This window comes from Dryas octopetala, chromosome 4 (assembly GCF_963921425.1).
Source record: "Dryas octopetala chromosome 4, drDryOcto1.1, whole genome shotgun sequence".
NCBI lineage: Eukaryota > Viridiplantae > Streptophyta > Magnoliopsida > Rosales > Rosaceae > Dryas > Dryas octopetala.
Genome location: NC_141369.1, coordinates 17,991,498 through 18,003,962, shown reverse-complemented (window position 1 = coordinate 18,003,962; position 12,465 = coordinate 17,991,498). Strand labels below are relative to the sequence as shown.

At 36.3% G+C, this 12,465-nt stretch overlaps 1 protein-coding gene across 2 annotated transcripts; it reads left to right on the top strand.

The window, feature by feature from the left end:
• Positions 1–4,397: 4,397 nt before the first annotated feature.
• LOC147287586 (ARID/BRIGHT DNA-binding domain-containing protein) lies at positions 4,398–11,968 on the top strand. 2 transcript variants are annotated; one of them, XM_086241674.1, is made up of 15 exons: positions 4,406–5,854; positions 6,014–6,202; positions 6,634–6,687; positions 6,856–6,944; positions 7,240–7,516; positions 7,666–7,722; positions 8,029–8,060; positions 8,374–8,509; positions 8,590–8,763; positions 9,262–9,897; positions 10,308–10,445; positions 10,557–10,655; positions 10,987–11,087; positions 11,183–11,273; positions 11,387–11,968. In XM_086241674.1, the coding sequence occupies exons 1-15, from the start codon at positions 5,705–5,707 to the stop codon at positions 11,510–11,512; spliced, it is 2,349 nt and encodes a 782-aa protein (XP_086097800.1). In that variant the 5' UTR covers positions 4,406–5,704; the 3' UTR covers positions 11,513–11,968. The 2 variants fall into 2 exon arrangements, 1 of the variants encoding a protein (XP_086097800.1); XR_015121897.1 differs by lacking the exon at positions 11,387–11,968 and having other exon boundaries at positions 4,398–5,854; positions 10,962–11,087.
• Positions 11,969–12,465: the final 497 nt, after the last annotated feature.

The window sequence follows — 12,465 nt, the reverse complement described above, 5'->3', positions numbered from 1 at the left end:
CAAATTGAGGGCTATGGGATGATCTGTTTATCTTGCAGCCCTTCTTCCCAGATATCATGATCTGATCTTCAAGCTGAATTCATTGTTTTTTCAAATCAAGCTTGAAATTTTTCATTGGTTTAATCAAGTAATTAGTCCATATGTGCTAAGTAAAATGGTCCATCACTGTTTGCAGAATATACACATCATGTGTGTTTCAAGATCGTAACATGTTCCAATGCTTATTGATAGACATGCATATCTCTCTCAATAATTAATGTTTGATCAAGTAAACGACAACCTTTAGAAAATCAACATGTTTAACGTGGGTTTTGAAAAATGATCTTATAGTTATAACACATATATAATCTTTTTTTTTTTTTTTTTGTCAAAAGTCCTTGAAAAATGCATATTACATATTATATATGCTTGAAAAAGTATTATAAAATTTGTTTTTTTGTTTTTTTTGTTATATTGGAGACAATCAAATTTTGAACCCATCCTAAACAATTAAAGATTATCAGTAAAAAACTTGGCCAAAAAAAAAAAGATTATCAGTAAAAAAAAAAAAAAAGATTATCAGTTGATGCATGCCTCATGTACAGGCCCGACCTTGAGGCTAGGCGGGCTGGGGCCCAATCTACTCCAGGGCCTCCTATTGCAATTAATTTGGGTCTCTTATCTTATTGCAAAATTCGATTTATTGACTTAAAAAAAAAAACAAATATGTCTTACTCACTCTTACCATTTATTTATTTTTAAATTAATAAACTGAAAACTAATTTAATTAAATATTCTTTTTTGTCAGATATTCGTTTAGAAATTGGATCCTCTTATCTTATTGCAAAATTGGATCCACTGTCTTAATAAAAAAAAGACCTCTTACCATTTTGTAATATTTAATTAAATATGTTGATAGAATAGTTGTGTGTACTTAACTAATTCAAATTAGTGCTATTTATTCAATTTCTTTCGCTAATTTTAGGATTATCAAGTTAGAAATTACTTGTTATTAATTTTTTTTATTCAAAAAGGGTCTTAATTTTTAATTTTACCTAAGGCCTCCTAAAGTCCTCAGACCGACCCTGCTCATGTAGATCACTAGGCCGGTGATTTACAAACAAAATGATACTATTACTTTACTTGCCTTTCACTATCATGCTACTATTTAATGTCCATAATATTAAGGACACCTAACCTTCTTGTGGAGGCAGGCAGAAGCAAAGATCAAATATATTTTCATTTCATTTTATTAAGGCTACTAAAACTAGAGATGTAAAAGCATGTGCAATAGTGATGTTAATGTCAAGTTAATTTTAATTTATTGACTTTATGAAAGAAAAAAGGTCTGCAACGAAGAGTTAATATTAAAAATTGAATTACTAGATGTCAAAAGTCAAGATGGATGTCAAAAAATTGATATAAAAATTATAAATTAACCTCACAAATGTTAAAAGAATAATAGACGCTACTTGAAAAATTAGCCCATGTGAGGGGAAAGAATGATCAGGTGGCAAGCTTTGATTGCCAAAGAACCTGCCCCTGCCCCACCTTGTCAACTTACAGTAGCAGTGGTTGTGGCTTCCACGTGAGTGCGCAACCCACTTGATTAATGTAGTTAATATATATTAATATATAATATATATATATGACCGTTGTGTTGCCCAATTGACTTGATTAATGTAGTTAATATAATATATATATGACTGTTGTGTTGCCCAATTAATATATCCTACCAATTAAATTATAGTTTTTATTAAAATTTAATTTTTTTATTATGGTTTTAAAATTATTTAAAAATATTAAATATTAGACTCATTTGAAAGATTTAATTGAAATATTTTTAATGGTATAATATACAAAATAATTAGATTTATAGTTTTAAATTTGTAAGAGATTATACAAAAATATTAAAAAACATATTGGTATTGACTTATGCAATTGACTTGAATCATTGCAGCAAAACAGTTTAATGTCTAGTTAATAATTGACATAGTTGAAAAATAGGAGTCAATATGATTGAATTGAATTGTCAATTGACACCCACCATTACACATGCTCTAACTAGATTCAACTCAAGTTCAACCCAACACTAACAAGTTTCTAAGTTCAGGTTGATATATCTTGCTCGAGTTAATTGAGTTAGATTCAACATATGTGAGACTGCGAGAGCCTAACCTGTGAATTAACCCACGAGCTCAACTCATAGTTCAAAAAATATAGATATAATTCAAGGTTTTTTTTTATCAAGACTTAAAGTTATTATTTTGTGTGTATGATATTAATTATAATTATGGAGTTGATAATTCTAACAGGGTGAAATTGATGTTGAATAGGGCCAAAAACCTAAGTTGAGTTAAACTCAAATTTGATCAAGTTGGTAATTTTGCAACCCAAGTCTTACCTCAGTCTCATGGCTGGTTCTAGAATTTAAGAGGTCCTCGGCAAGACTAAAAAATGTGAGGTCTACCTTTGAGTTATACAACTTAAATATAAGAAGCTCATTTTTTATTTTTTTTAGTAAGTAGAGCCGCTGTAGAGGTCTACTTTAGAAAACAAGTCCAAATTGTTCGAAACGCTATAAAAGAGATTTCTTTTCATTGGACTAGTGGGCTAAAATTCCTAAAAATCAAAAGAAATCCTATAAGGCCGGCCTTGCATACTCTCCCTAAGTTAAATTGAATTGGGTGGAGCTAAATCCCTAATTCTAGCTCAACTGGAATGTGATTGACTTGATAACTTTTTCGAGGAAAATTTTAACAAAAGGCATTCAAAGTGTTTTAGACAATTTTATCCATTATTACAGTTGAGGATGTGACATTCAAAGTGTTTTAATTAAAGACTCTTAATTTACTTAAGTACCAAATTACCAATCAAAAACTTTTCGTAAATTAAGTCATAATTGCCGTTAATTTAAAATATGTCATGTGGCCCGCACGTGACCAATTTGTGGGGGGCACAATGTCTTTTTAATCATTATTAAAAAATAGTAGTAAAAAAAAAAAATAATTAAAAAAAATTGGGAAGGACTAGGGAGGATGCATAACCCTCCTCACTCATACCTTACCTCCCTCCCCTCTTCAGCCACCATCGACCCCCTTTCTTCCTTCCCTCCTTCCGCCTTCACTTCCTTCTCCCCTGCCAAATCTCTCTATTTGTCTCTCACACTCTCTTTCTCTTTCTCTATCTCTCACTTTCTTTCATTCTCTACTAAGTGGTGTGAACATCATCGATGGCAGATGTTGGTATTGTTGTGGCTAAAGATGTTGAGAATGGAAAGGACAACATTGAGGTTGACGAGGTCCAGGTAGAGCTGGAGAGCGTCGGCGAGAACCTTGTTCTTCTGGAGGTCTTTGTGGAGTTCGATTTCAAAGTTGGCGAAGTTGTAAGAGAGAGAGATAGATAGATAGATATATAGATAGATAGATATAGAGAAAGAGAGAAGTCACAGAAGGAAGATGGTCACTGCGCAAGGGGAGGAGGCAAGTCGCAGGTGCATGGGGATGAGGTAGTTGTCGGCTGGTGGCCGAAGAAGTGAATGAAAGTGGGTGGGGGTGTTTTGTGTCTCTTACCCCCTCTTTTTTCTTTTTCTCTTTCTTTTTTTTTTTTTATCAAAATTTTAAAAATTCTATTAATGATATATATATTTTTGAAGAGAAAATGTGTTTTTGCCCCCACAAATTAGTCACGTGCGGGTCACGTGACCAATTTTAAACTGTGGTTCTGACTGAATTGACAAAAAGTCTTTAATTGATACTTAAGTAAACTAGGAGTTCTTAATTAGAATATTTTGAATGTCACATCTTCAAGTGAGGGTAAAAGTTGAAACTTTTTGCTAAAAGTTTATCTAATTTTTCGTTCCAGACTCAACTCGAAATTTTCTAACCGTGGAGAAACTGATGACATTAGAAATTGTAACACAATATTTAACATTTCCAGCGTGGGATATAGTCTTAGATCCTCATTCCTCAACTTTATTTGAGCCAAACACATAAACGATTTATAAAAAAGCACACGTGACCAATCGTAATATATATAATGCTTCATATTCTCAATGTGAGTTTTATACTTTATACTCTCAACATAACTCATCGATACATTGCTCAAATTTCAAGTTGAGTTCCAACGAGTTGGGAGATTAACAGCTTATAAATAGTAATTGCACTTCTGAATGCTATTTGTAATTACTCTTTTCTAGTAATCAATTGGCAGTTGTTGGCACTTTGACAACTAGCGTGTGAACCACGCGCGCACGTGCGAGCGAGATGTTGATGGAGACTGGGAATTGGATGAGCTTGATCGAGCTCCGGGCAAATAAGATCAGGGTCTCATCTCATGCACCCAATCAACTTCATCAAACCCGAAAAGAATAATTATGAATACGAACACCAACCTTAACCAAAAACCAAAATTAATCTTAATAAACGCAAAAAAACGTAAAGAAACAAATATAGTAAAGAAATCCTGGGCTTTCTTTGATTATCTTTTTGGAGCACGACCACAACAAAAACAAAAACACTGTTGTTGTTACCTTTACCTCCACAATTTCCGAATCTTGTGTCAAAATTTTAATGGGACCTTGAAACTTACTACTCCTTGTTTTGTTTTGGTTTGGTTTGGGTTCCAACTTCGTAGAAAGTTACTAGCTTTGGGTTTAATGCTACACTAAGAAACACATCGGGTTCCAATCCAAGTTTATTACTTTATCAGTTCGTCAAAAGGCTTTTAATTTGGTCTTTTTTTTGTTTCAATGTTTTTTTTGTTATGTTTGACCTTTTGAGGTTGGATATGTGGGAATGCATTTTTCTGACACACCCCCACCTATTAACAAATGGGAATATTAATTACTTTTTTAATTTATTAAATTTTGGTGACTGTGAGCATTTGATTTTATTTGGTGGTGAATTAGATACATGGAAAGAAAGAAAGAGATAAATAAATCAATTCTTATTAGAATCGATTTTTTATACGAATTTCTTTTTGGGATTTGGATTTTATGGGCTTAGGGTTCTCTTTGCATACTTTACTCGAGCGTTTTGTGCGTTTTTGTGATTGTAGAAGCTACGGACTCACTTGGGTCGTCCATATTTCTTGATTTCATCTTTTGGGTTCTTCGAGTTCCTCAAAATCCTCATCTGGGTCGGTGAGCTTTTATGTTTTTATCGTCTGAGGGAGTGATTTCCCATTGTTTTCTTCCCAGGTTCGTTGATTTTCCCAGGTTTTCTCCTTTGGGTGTCGGCCATTTTTTTCAGTATTAACAGTTTTCGGGGTTGAAATTCGAGGGCTCTTTTGTTCCTTCCAATTTGCTTCCGACATTAAGCAAAAGTTGTTTATTTTTCTCCTATTTTCCACTAAACTTCATCCTTATGAGATAGGGTTTGGTTTGTTTTGGGTCTTGGATCTTGTTGCTAGGACCTTTTGCTGAGTACATGCTGGCTTTTTGGGGAAGATTTTGGTTCTGAGATTTATAAGTTGTGCTTTGTGACTTTGTTTTGAGGAGGAATTTGATCCCTCTTAGCAGATTTGGTTATCCCCTTCCTAGAATGTTAGCCAAGTTCGAATTTTGATCAGGCTGGTGTGATTGGAATCCAAGTTAGGGTGGAAATTGATGCTTGTCCTTAGTGTTATAATCTAGCGGATGCGATGGTCTTGTGGGTTTTAATTCTTCTGTGAGGAGCTTGAGCTTCTTTGCTTTGCCAACTCTCTGGGGGCCTGCAGGGAAATAATGTTTCATTCTCAGGGAGCTTCAAAGCACACTTGTAGTCTTCTTGCAGTCACTTGTGGGAAAACTTCTGAAGACAAATGTCCTAATGACATCCCAGAGGATAAACGCAGATACCCATTTCCGGAGTTAGTCTCTTCAGGGCGTTTGGAGGTGAAAAATCAGTTGTTACCATTCTCTTCTGAATATCAAATTTGGAGCGTATTTTGTATAATTTTGTTAATGGCACCTTGTTGTTAATAGCTTATTAGGTGAATTCCTTGTTTCAATGTAGTTTCTAAATTTATCATTTCTGTGACTCTTTCAATGCAGGTTCAAAATCTGACCAACCCAAGCAAAGAGGAGTTTTGCAAAACTCTTGAATCATATAAGCCGAATCTTGTATACCTGCAAGGTCAACAGCTTGAGAATGATGAAGTTGGTTCTCTTGTCTGGGGAGATATTGATGTGTCCACTGCTGAAGTTATTTCTGAGATCTTTGGTGCCACATTGCCTACAACTGTATGTGTTAGATTTCTGAACTCGCAAAGCCCCCTTTCTTTTTGATTTTTTTAGTAATTGTGTACATTTTATCTATCCCCCTGTTCTGTCCTGCATTGGTGAATTAAGGAAAAATTTAATTCATGAGATGTAGTTGGTGCATTACTTTCTTAATCTGTGATTTATATAAATTTGTTGGCATGTGATTCCATAACTCTGGGTGAGTTATTTGACAAAATATTGAAAAAGCAAGGAGTAGCTATCAGGAAAAATGTCTTGTGAAGTGTGAGGAAAGTGTGTATTGCATGGTGTATTGTGGTCTGGCAATCTGCATGCAGTTCATTCCCCAATTTGGTTGATGATTTGTGTTCTCTTCTTTTCCATTTGTTCTTTGTAATATGCTTGTAGTTGATTTGGCATGAGACCCAAATTCATTTCATACATTTATGCAGGTTTATTTGGAGATTCCAAATGGTGAAGAATTGGCAGTGGCACTTCACTCTAAGGTAATCTTAGTAAGGCTTATTAAATATCAATTCAGTTTTTCAGTACCAGGGTTCACTAAGAAATCGCTAGTTAGGGTGTTGGAATTATTGTTTCAGAACTGCAAGCCTGTTATTGTTTAACTTAAATTTGTTGAAAAGTTTGGCTGAGTAAGTATGTTTCATTTGCAGGGAATTCCTTATGTGATATATTGGAAAGATGCATTTTCTTCTTATGCTGCTTGCCATTTTCGACATGCATTACTGTCAGTGGTGCAGAGGTACTTATCTCTTATTCTTTTATCTAAGCACGCACATAAAGTGTATTCAATGTCTAGCTATAGCTAGCTTCTTGGATTGGTTACAAGCAAAGAAATTCCATTTTAGAAAATTTGTGATGTGCACATGCGTATATGTAAATTTATAAACACTAAATGATGATAGGAAGTTCACTGTTTCGGGGGCTAAGGCTGTCTATCCAAGTGTATATCACACACGTTAATTGAGACATCTTTACAAGCAAATAAAAGAGGCTTGACAATTGCAGTTGATGTTTGTCTCATTTGTGGATTGCAGTTCATCAACTCATACATGGGATGCTTTCCAACTTGCATATGCTTCCTTTAGGCTTTATTGTGTACAAAACAACCACGCCGTTCCTGCTAACAGACATAAATCTAGTGGTGAGCTGGGGCCATGCCTCCTTGGTGACTGTATAAAAATCAATGTTGACCCCCCTGAGGCAGATGTGGAGGAAGATGAAGAAAGTGCCTTAGGTACTCTCCCTGCTATAAAGATACATGATGATGATGTGAGCTTGAGGTTTCTTGTTTGTGGGGAGCCTTCCACATTGGTAAGCTTGGATGTACCTCTTTTACCCGTTTTTAAATACTAATTCTTCACTTAGAAACACATACACACATATGCGGGAAGAAATGAACACACCCATCACCTCTTCCATAGACTTATTGGATAGTTGTTTATGGGCTGACTTGTTTTCAGGATGCAAGCTTATTAGAACCTTTGGAGGATGGTCTCAATGCCCTCTTAAACATCGAAGTGAGTGTGATTTTTTTTGCCTGGTTTTGTTGTGTTTGATTTTTCCTATACCTCTATTTGTGGGGAAGCTTTTCTTCTTGCCCTGGTGGAAAGTGCTTGGTTTGCCCAATTAAACTAATTGTTGTCTTAAGAATAATAAACAAAAGAGTTGCCTAACATAACTTGGTTAATAATATATCTATCAAAAAACTAAACAAATTAAAACTATGTTAGTTTTATCTACTTCCCTTTGTATCATCATCATGGTGCAAGGAGTTCTTCTTTTCCTTACCTTTTCTCCTCATTTTCTTGTTTATGTTGCTCCAGATGCGTGGGAGCAAGCTTCATGGAAAATTTAGGTATGTTGGATCCTTGAGATGTTTTATGTAGACGGTAGCTGTCTTTTTATTGTTGCTTGATTGGATCAGGTGCAAGTTTTTAATTACATAGTGGTTTACACCATCTTATTGTTTATTTTTTAATATAAAATAGGTATTACCATTTACATGTTGAATATTAATGCATTTTGGCATCCAAAATATCTTCAATGATGTATTGAACTTTAAATTGCTGTTACTTTTTTATTTTATTCCCCAAAGAGGACTTGTTGAGTAGTTTATGCCCTTGAGTGAATAAGAATTAATTAATGAATGATTTTTTTAATGTGATCAGCGCTCCCCCACCCCCTCTTCAAGCTGGGACATTTTCTCGTGGTGTTGTGACTATGCGATGTGATGTATCAACCTGTAGTTCTGCACACATATCACTTCTTGTGTCGGGTAGTGCACAAACTTGCTTTGATGATCAGGTAATCCTACAGAACTTGTCTGGCAAGATTCTGGTATTGGAGCTGTTTGACTTATACATCTGGGACCTGTTTATTTTCAGCTCTTGGAGAATCATATAAAGAATGAAATTATTGAAAATAGTCAACTAGTGCGTGCGCTGCCCAACAATGACGAAAACAAACTACCTCCCTCTGAACCGCGAAAATCTGCTTCAATTGCTTGTGGGGCTACAGTATTTGAAGTTAGCATGAAGGTTCCTGTATGGGCTTCACAGGTATTTTGCCTGCTTATTCCTTATTGGTCTTTGCTAGCATGATATCTGGTTGACATTTTTAGGATGTGAAAGAATTTTGTGGACACCAAGAATTCATACCCGCTAAATTAATGTATTTGACTCTGCTGGTCACCATTTACCTTCCCAATCTGTGGTTGTAATCAAATTAATCCCTTCTTTGGTTGGGGTATTACAAGAGATTCTAAGATACCTCAAAGGGTAGACTTAACTTGTTATAAAGGCATCTGATGCTCATGCCTTGAATGGACCTTCAGAAAATGGAGATTCTACTCTTGAGGTTACCACATTAGTGTTAAAGTTATTTCTTCTACAATCTGCTTTTATCTGAGGAATGCATTATGTTAATAAAAAAAGGTTACCTTGTTGACTTGGATCTTCACTGTTCAATTTTTATTTAGGTTGAACCGTTGAACTAACATGAGCCATTTTTCTTTCAACATTTTGTAATTTCCGTATTTTTTGTGGCTGCAATTTCAGGTCTTGAGGCAGCTCGCACCTGATGTTTCTTATCATAGTCTAGTTGCACTTGGCATTGCCAGCATCCAGGGATTACCTGTTGCTTCGTTTGAAAAAGAGGATGCTGAGCGCCTTCTTTTCTTCTGTTCAAGTCAGGGGAAAGAGAATAAATCAAATGACTTCATTCTTAGCAGCCCTCCTACTTGGTTGAGACCGCCTGCTCCTAGTAGGAAGAGATCTCGACCATACCAAGAGACAAGCCCGGGCTCTCATGATGGCCAGGGGCTTCCGAATCTTGCTGCTTCTAAGATAGATGAAGACGACAAAGAAACTGGAGCAATGAACGGGGTTGGCACACCCTTACTCCCAGCCAGGCAAAGATTGAAAATAGCTGCAATGAGGCCCATTCCTCATGTTCGTCGTCCTAAAATGACACCCTTTTCTGGAATGTCTGAGGTAGATGGTCATGATGGAGGCCAAGTTAAGGCTCATCTGCCTCCTGCTCCCCCAACAAAGCTCAATATTGTTGGATTAACTCCTGCAACACAACGAAAATCGTACTCAAGCTCATCACAGGCTAAGCAGATTATTTCCTTGAATCCTCTGCCTTTAAAGAAACATGGTTGTGGCAGAAGCTCAATACATTCTTGCTTAGAGGTGAGTGTTGTTCTGCCCAAAGTGTTAAATCAGTTTGTAGGTGTTGAACTAGTTCTAGAGGAAGAACCAGCAGTTTGGGTCTCTCTTTCTATATTTATACACATACATACACAACTATAATTGTTGTCCATATAGTAATTGACATACCATATGAGATTGTTTTTTCTCATGTAAGTTGTAAGCATGTAACTAAAATTTTTTAAAAAATTGGTAAGGTAAAGAGGGATCTAGTGGAAAAAGAAAAGTGTGGACATGAAAGGAATCCCCTTATTATATGGTACAGATAATGAGTAAGAAATTCTTTTGAATGTTACATCTCTTACTCCCAAGATAATAAACTAATGTTTTGGGTTTTACTTCTCTGTTTTGCAAATCGCTTACTTCTTTTTTGTTTTTTCCCACTGGAGCAGGAGGAATTTTTGAAGGATGTAATGCAGTTTCTAATCCTCCGAGGACATACTCGACTCATTCCTCAAGGTGGACTCACTGAATTTCCAGATGCAATTCTCAATGGAAAGCGTCTTGACCTCTACAACTTGTATAAAGAGGTGAACTCATCAAATTCCTTTGCCAGGATTTAGGTTTCCCTTACTGAAGTTTGACTAAAAATGAATTTTGTTGAGTAAATATTTGTTATTTTTGATTGAGGTTTTTGCCAGGTGGTTACCAGAGGAGGTTTTCACGTTGGCAATGGCATCAACTGGAAAGGACAGATCTTCTCAAAGATGCGCAATTACACAATGACTAATAGAATGACTGTATGTCTTATAATCTCCTTTGATCTTGTCTTTCAATTTTAATATAATTTATGATGTATGCCTGTAACATTCACAAAGACCTAGTAGGGTGATTTTTGGCCTGCCTGCAAAGGAAAAGGATATGAAATGAAAAGGTGGGAGCAGATATGTGAAACAGTTAATGCTGTGGGAGAGTAGTGATATTGTTCAAAATTCAATATCTAGTTCAAATGTACAACAGAATATGTATTTACTACCAGATGAATAGAGAAATAGTTGCTCATCCTTTAAGTGAAAGATTCAGTAGATTGTATTTAAATGATACAGGTGAGTATGATTCTTGTTTTCACAGGGTGTTGGAAATACACTTAAAAGACATTATGAGACTTACCTTCTAGAATATGAATTGGCTCATGATGATGTAGATGGAGAGTGTTGCTTATTGTGCCACAGGTTAGAATCCCATCTTATTTTTTCAGCTGAGTGTTGAAACATATTATATTATCTAATAATGTCTGCTTACAATGAGATTCGATACTGTTCTACAGTAGTGCAGCAGGGGATTGGGTTAACTGTGGAATATGTGGGGAGTGGGCCCACTTTGGTTGTGACAGAAGGCAGGGTCTCGGTGCGTTTAAGGTATCTTATCACACAAATCCATAAGCACCTTGTGGTAGTAAAACTAATTCCTTCGGCTTTTATATGTGGCAGTTGTTTTATAACCTGTACTTCCAACATGGAAAATTTTGCAGGATTATGCAAAAACAGATGGGCTGGAATACATATGTCCACATTGCAGCATTAGCAACTTCAAGAAGAAACCACAGAAAACTGCAAATGGATTTCCCCAAGGGTCAACAGTATCACGGCCGCTGTAATTCAGTTTTGCTCCTATAAAATCATTATATATTCTTTTCCTTATGGCTCTCTGATTTGGAGGTTGGTTTGCTCCCCTATCCATCCAGCATGAGAAATTGTTAATTTGTTCGGCTGTTGTTGCGATTATTCGCAGCATGCATTCATTAGGCTTCACTCAATTGCATTGATGGTAACATAGGAGACAAAAGGATGGGGGGAGGACACAGTTAGAAAACAGCAGTGTAGTAGAGCATACTAGTTAAGTTAGTGTAGGCATTTTATTTTGGGTGGGAATTTTCTGTCCTCTTTTTCCTTTTTTGTTTTTTTGTTTTCCCTCTTGGAGGGGTTTGTGGTTGATAGTCAAGAAATCCCATAATTCAGAAGGGTCGTTGTAATATAAATTAAATTCAGCTCTCTATGTGAACATATATTATGACTGATGTAGTGTTTAATGAAAGATTATGATTATACTGGCATATCAACTCCCTCTTTCTCTGTCTTTTTTCTATTTCACCGAGGTTTGAACTCAGCATCTTTAGCCTCTTTCAGTGTCCCTGTTTATCAATTCTTTATCAATCGTCCTTTGGAAATTTTGTTTTTTAAGGAACTGGGAGTTTTTCTCATGAGGTATTGGTCAGGGATGGCAATGGGGTGGGGCGAGGCGGGTTTTCTCTAGGGATGACAATGGGGCGGGTCGGGGACGGAGATAACACTAGCATCCCCATCCCTGTTTAAAGTTATCCGGGAATCTCCCCCCCCCATACCCATTAAACATTATTGGGATTGGGGCAGGGAATTTCCGTTGGGGACTTGATCTCCATCCCCGTCCTGAATTCCCGTCGGGGATGGCAATGGAGTGGGGTGAGGCGGGTTTGCTCTCCCATATCTGGGCCCTGAATTCCCGTCGGGAATGGCAATGGGGTGGGGTGAGGCAGGTTTGCTCTCCCATATCTGCCGCTGCTACCATTTCTCA